At 41.5% G+C, this 6,461-nt stretch overlaps 2 protein-coding genes across 2 annotated transcripts; both read right to left on the bottom strand.

Annotated features, from left to right (window-relative positions):
* Window positions 1-624: 624 nt before the first annotated feature.
* On the bottom strand, window positions 625-1,545 carry LOC118408888 (zinc finger protein 525-like). Its single transcript, XM_035809747.1, has one exon. It carries the CDS (start codon window positions 1,450-1,452, stop codon window positions 625-627), a length of 828 nt encoding a protein of 275 aa, XP_035665640.1. The 5' UTR covers window positions 1,453-1,545.
* Window positions 1,546-1,599: 54 nt separating this feature from the next.
* On the bottom strand, window positions 1,600-3,310 carry LOC118408889 (zinc finger and SCAN domain-containing protein 2-like; the record flags this gene model as incomplete). Its single annotated transcript, XM_035809748.1, has 2 exons — window positions 2,796-3,310; window positions 1,600-1,879 (listed from the first exon to the last, which is right to left on the bottom strand). Coding segments are annotated over exons 1-2 (369 nt in total), but the record flags the coding sequence as incomplete, so codon positions are not given.
* Window positions 3,311-6,461: the final 3,151 nt, after the last annotated feature.

Consider the following 6,461-nt stretch of genomic DNA (forward strand, 5'->3'; position numbering starts at 1 on the left):
CAGTACATGGACCAGGGCAGGTTAGGTGCAGGTAGACACCAGAAATACCTGCACAGCTCCAATGTTACCTGCACTAACCTGTATATACCCAGTACATGGACCAGTGCAGGTTAGGTGCAGGTAGACATCAGAAATACCTGCACAGCTCCAATGTTACCTGCACTAACCTGTATGTACCCACTACATGGACCAGTGCAGGTTAGGTGCAGGTAGACACCAGAAATACCTGCACAGCTCCAATGTTACCTGCACTAACCTGTAAATGCAGGTGGTATTACAAGCTCTGATTCTAGATTCATGTCTGTAAAGCCTTAAGAAAAGCTTGTACTGACAAAATTATGTTTTTGCAAGATCTTCTAGCACGTCTATTCTTAATCGGATAAGAAGTCACAACTGTTTTTAAGAACAACATATTAAGATTTTGCTCCAAGGCGATGTTTTTCTAAATGGAAATACCAACGGGATTTCTGTGCTGCGAAACAGTCATATTGCTCTGATTTGTTTTTTGCAGCATACCCACCCTTCCCACACATGTAGGGCTTCTCGCAAGTGTGTTTTGTTACATGGATGTCCAACGGACTTTCTGCGAGGCAGAATAGTCGCACTGGTCATACTTGTAGGGTTTTATGTGGCGTGAGTTTTGATATGTACAGACAGTTCATCCTTTGTAGCTGCCCTGTACCCGCATTTATCACACACGTAGGGTTTCTCCTGGGCATGTTCTCTAAGGTGGTCATCTAAGGAAGATTTCCTTGTTGCAGAATAGTCACACTGGTCACACTTGAACTTGAAGGGTGTCTCTCTAGTGTGTCTCAATACATGTTGGTCCAAGTGCGATTTCCGTGCTGCCACATAGTCACACTGGTGACACTTGTAGGGTTTTTCTCCTGTATGAGTTCGCATGTGCATGGATAGGTCTGACTTATAAGCTGCCCTGTACCCACACATGTAGGGTTTCTCACCGGTGTGTTTGGCTAGATGTCTGTCCAAGTTGGACTTACAAGTAGCAGAATAGTCACACTGGTCACACTTGTAGGGTTTTTCCCCTGTGTGAGTTCTCATGTGTTTTGATAGGTGAGACTTCTTCGCTGTCCTGTACCCACACTCCCCACACATGTAGGGTTTCTCACCAGTGTGTTTTGTTATGTGGTCCTCCAAAGTGGATTTACGTGCTGCAGAATAGTCGCACTGGTCACATTTGTAGGGTTTCTCACCAGTATGAGTTCTCATATGGTTTAATAAAGTAAATTTCAGAGCTGTTCTGAGCCCACACTCCCCACACATGTAGGGTTTCTCACCGGTGTGCTTCAGTAGATGTTTGTCCAAAGAGGATTTCTGTGCAGCAGAATAGTTACACTGGTCACACTTGAAGGGTTTTTCCCCGGTATGAGTTTTCATGTGTCTGGATAAGTTGGACTTGCAAGCTGCCCTGTACCCACACTCCCCACACATGTAGGGCTTTTCACCGGTGTGTTTCGTTAGATGTAGGTCCAAATTAGCTTTCTGTGCAGCAGAGTAATCACATTGGTCACACTTGTAGGGTTTCTCACCTGTATGAGTTCTCATGTGTTTTGATAAGGTAGATTTCAGATTTGTCCGGTACCCACACTCCCCACACATGTAGGGTTTCTCACCGGTGTGTTTTGTTACGTGTATGACCAAAGCACATTTTTGTGCAGCAGAATAATCACACTGGTCGCACTTGTAGGGTTTATCACCGGTGTGTTTTGTTCGATGTCGGTCCAAATTGGATTTCCGTGCTGTCGCATAGTCACACTGGTCACATTTGTATGCCTTTTCTTCTTCTGTCTCGTTCCCAGGGTGGCCAGTGCGCAAACCTTCAGTAGAACCTCCGCAGCTGGGACTCGCCATGCCTTTTCTGTTGAGGGTCAACAAATGATAGTAGGAAAATCAGGGCTCGAAATTCATTTGGGGGGCGGGGGGGGGGGGGATTACGTGCACTGGTGTACCCAACCTGGAAAATTGGGTGAACGAAAAATTTTTTAGGTGTACCACATAAAATAAAGTAGAATATCTAAATTAGTAATTTGAATGGTAGTAATTTGAACGAGCTCTTCAAAAAATCGGAACAGGGATACTTGCTTTGACATTTTCCCGCTGTTTCTGACATCCAGGAATTGATTTGTAACACCAAATTTGGCCAACCCAGAGATCTACGATGTTAAGAAAATGTACAAATTTAACATGTTCTCGTCCCAGCAGTTATCATAGAAAGTACCCCAAAACTCCTGAAACAAATGATGTCGTGTTTCGACACATGACAGTCAGTGGTCTCAATGTAAGAATTCTGAGGGGCGAGTAAGAACAGAAAGAAACAAACATGCCGACAACCGGGATCAAACCCGGGTCGGCAGATTACAAATCCAACGTGCAAACCTCAACACCAAAAGCTCAGAGCCGTTGGCGTGGTCAGTTTGCTTGAACCCCACTCTTACACCCAATAATTTTGGGTGCACAAACAAGAGCCCTGATAATAGTATATACGCTGTATACTTGACAGATTCAATCCACTTTAAGCTTTATTCAGTGTTTCAATGGTGTCTCATTCTGTCCTGTCTTACACAAAAGTACAAATAGTGGTCTGTGTTCTCCCTTGTCTTACATATAATAAAGTTAAAGAAGAAGAAAACACTTCCTGTGTGCACAGACCACTGCCCCCCTCCCCACCCTTCGTCAGACAACCGTGCAGTATTTGGGTTTTTAACCGCTAATTTTTTAAACAAATGCACGTAGACACTAAAACAGAGACTTCATAAGGCGGTTAACACTCTTACCTCGTCCGTGTTGTCGAGAAGTACCGTAAAAATCCTTTTTTTTCGCGCTGGAACAAAGATACACCACACCTCATTCTATCCGGGGTCATAAGAAGGTAAAAGGTCAAAGGGCATACACGCCTGATTACCTAGCTCACTCACAATTGTGAATCCGCCAGCTGCTTGCAGATTGACGGAGTTGCGCTAGCAATAAATGCACGGTAAAATCGCTATCAGATTTTACCATCGCTTCTTTTTTTTAGGTTGGGAATTTGTCATGCGTTTTGTTAATGGTTTTAACATAATGTTTGACAGAATTGTATCATTCCGGTTCATGTATGTAATCATCATCATATCGTAAATAATAAGTAAATTATTATGTATGTAATAAATAAATGTCAATATCACCTCAACCAACAATTGTACGTAGATTTAGTTTGCAGATCCCTCCCTTATTCTTTTCGTATAAAATAACGTAGAATTAATTATTACTGACAACATTTATTTCTGAAACTGAACCACAAAAATAAGAATTTTATTATATTTCAGCCATACATAGTATGGTGAAATATATCGTATTCGTAATGTTTCTTTCTTTCTTTCTTTCTTTCTTTCTTTCTCCTGTCAAATCTTCAAAGTGATTCATCTCCGCCGTTCCTGGACCGAATGACCTGAAATTCGGCACAGGGGTAGAGTGAACCAATACCTTGATGCTTTTTTCCCATTTTTTTCATATCTGCCTCTAAAATGATTTTATAGAGATTTTTTGGTCAATTTTAGACCAAAACTGTATATTTTGGCCCCTGTACCCAGGTATTACAACCAAATGAGCTGAAATTTGACAGAGATGTGCCTTGATAATGCCCCCATATAAATTCGATAACACTTTTGGTGTACAGTACAACAAAATGCTTATTTTTGCGATTTTTTGACCAATTTTTGACCCAAAAAGGACACTTTTGGCTCCTGTACCTTGGTATTGCAACCGAATGAGCTGAAATTTGACACAGATGTGCCTTGATAATCTTTTCATATAAATTCAATAACACTTTTGGTGTACAGTACAACAAAATGCTTATTTTTGCGATTTTTGGCCAATTTTTGACCAAAAAATGACACTTTTGGCTCCTGTACCCTGGTATTACAATTAAATGACCTGAAATTTGGTATAGATAGGCATTAGATACTTGGTAACAAGATTCAAGTAAAATTTTTGACATAAACAACTTTAAAATGATTAATTTTGGCACTTTTCTGAGGGGAAATTTGTTTTCTTTTGGCCTCCTGACGTGACCTTCCGTGACCCCGCACAGAGCCACATCTGTGCGCGTCAGCCGGAGAGTTAATTGAATCAAAGACCTAGCCAATCAGCGAAGAGGAGGCCAAAGGCTAATTAATATTCATAAGCGGGGCCTCATGATCCCTTATATAGCAGTGTTCCCGCCAGGGGGAGCGAAGCCCGCCTAAGGCTCTCGCATTTTAGACTATTCAGAAGGCTTTATATTGTATCAGTTCTTAGGGGCATATCTATGATAATCGCAGCAGTCACTTAACTTCTCTTCAGGAGTTTAGCATAACACTATTTCAGGTCAAACCGTCAAAGGCAACTAAAAACAAACTTTAACGTTACTGAGTTCAACAGTACTTATAACTTGTTATCCGAAGTTGAAACGCTAGCGATGGTATTTTCGCTGCGCTGTTAGCTCCGTGCGACTGTTGTTGACGGTCTTATAACGGTATATTTTGCACCCCTGTACCCTGGTATGAGTAACATTTGGTATAGATAGGCATAAGATAGTTGGTAAAATGATCCAAGTAAAATTTTTGGCATAAAGTACTGTAAAAGGCTTAATTACAGCACTTTTTTTAGGGGAAATTGGTTTTCTTTCGTTCTCCATGCCATGACCTTTAGGACGTTCACCCCACAGAGCCGACATCTGCACCTGCGTCTAGCCGGCAGGAAGAGTTAATTCAATTAATGGTTCAGCCAATCAGCGAAGAGGAAAGCGAAGGCTAATTAATATTCATAAGCGGGACCACACAATACGTTAACTTGAAGACTCAGGCCGTACAGACTTCTCGCCAAGCCCCCCCGGAAGCTCTTGCATTTTAGACTATTGAGAAGGCTTCTTTTATCAGTTTTTTTAGGGCCATATCTACGATAATCGTAGCAGTCACTTACTTCTCTTCAGCAGTTTGACTTTAAAATATTTCGGGTCAAAGCTTCAAAGACAACTAAAACCTCATAAACAACAAACTAAATACTTAGCTCAACAGTATACAAAAATATTGTACGGGTTGCCATCCTTAGTTGAAGCGCTTATTTATAGCGCTAGTATCTTCGCTGCGCCGTTAGCCGCCGTGCGACTTTTGTTGACGGTCTGATATCCCTACGTCGCCGCCTCGCTGATATTCCCACGGACATGTTTCAAGAAAAATACCCAGCAAAAAACGCTGTTCTGCGTCAAATTCTATTCTTTAAAACATGTGGGACTCAGTGTTACAGTCTAAATATTTTGTAGAAGCACCGCTGTAGGAAAGAAGGTCCAAGCAATGTAAAACATCACGTAGCATGAAGTTCGCTGTCAACTGGCACACAGCACATGACTGTTTGAAACTCTAAGTCTAATCAACAGCCGTGTTTGATTGATAGCCGGCGGTCCTTTGATGAAGTCGGCGAAAGGTGCGTTAGTTAGAAAATCTGCGTTTAGTTTTGATACGTAATTATAAGTTAGACAGTGGCGAGAATGATTATTTTCTCATCAATATTTCTCTTCAGAATTATTTGAACTTAATTGTACATCTTAACAATTGGCTTACCTGTGCAATGTTTATATGATTAATGATCAGTGTACTGAAATCATGTGTAACGTATGGCTCCTAGTCAATAGATCAGCATTTTCTCTATAGTGGTAACAAGATTCAAGTAAAATTTTTGACATAAACAACTTTAAAATGATTAATTTTGGCACTTTTCTGAGGGGAAATTTGTTTTCTTTTGGCCTCCTGACGTGACCTTCCGTGACCCCGCACAGAGCCACACCTGTGCGCGTCAGCCGGAGAGTTTATTGAATCAAAGACCTAGCCAATCAGCGAAGAGGAGGCCAAAGGCTAATTAATATTCATAAGCGGGGCCTCATGATCCCGTATATAGCAGTGTTCCCGCCAGGGGGAGCGAAGCCCGCCTAAGGCTCTCGCATTTTAGACTATTCAGAAGGCTTTATATTGTATCAGTTCTTAGGGGCATATCTATGATAATCGCAGCAGTCACTTAACTTCTCTTCAGGAGTTTAGCATAACACTATTTCAGGTCAAACCGTCAAAGGCAACTAAAAACAAACTTTAACGTTACTGAGTTCAACAGTACTTATAACTTGTTATCCGAAGTTGAAACGCTAGCGATGGTATTTTCGCTGCGCTGTTAGCTCCGTGCGACTGTTGTTGACGGTCTTATAACGGTATATTTTGCACCCCTGTACCCTGGTATGAGTAACATTTGGTATAGATAGGCATAAGATAGTTGGTAAAATGATCCAAGTAAAATTTTTGGCATAAAGTACTGTAAAAGGCTTAATTACAGCACTTTTTTTAGGGGAAATTGGTTTTCTTTCGTTCTCCATGCCATGACCTTTAGGACGTTCACCCCACAGAGCCGACATCTGCACCTGCGTCTAGCCGGCAGGAAGA

Source organism: Branchiostoma floridae, unplaced genomic scaffold (genome assembly GCF_000003815.2).
Source record: "Branchiostoma floridae strain S238N-H82 unplaced genomic scaffold, Bfl_VNyyK Sc7u5tJ_490, whole genome shotgun sequence".
In the NCBI taxonomy this organism is placed as follows: domain Eukaryota; kingdom Metazoa; phylum Chordata; class Leptocardii; order Amphioxiformes; family Branchiostomatidae; genus Branchiostoma; species Branchiostoma floridae.

Coding starts and splice junctions, on each gene's coding strand:
- LOC118408888 (XM_035809747.1), bottom strand. CDS start 1,452: ATGTGTGGGGAGTGTGGGTACAGGGCAGCTTGCAAGTCCAACTTATCC.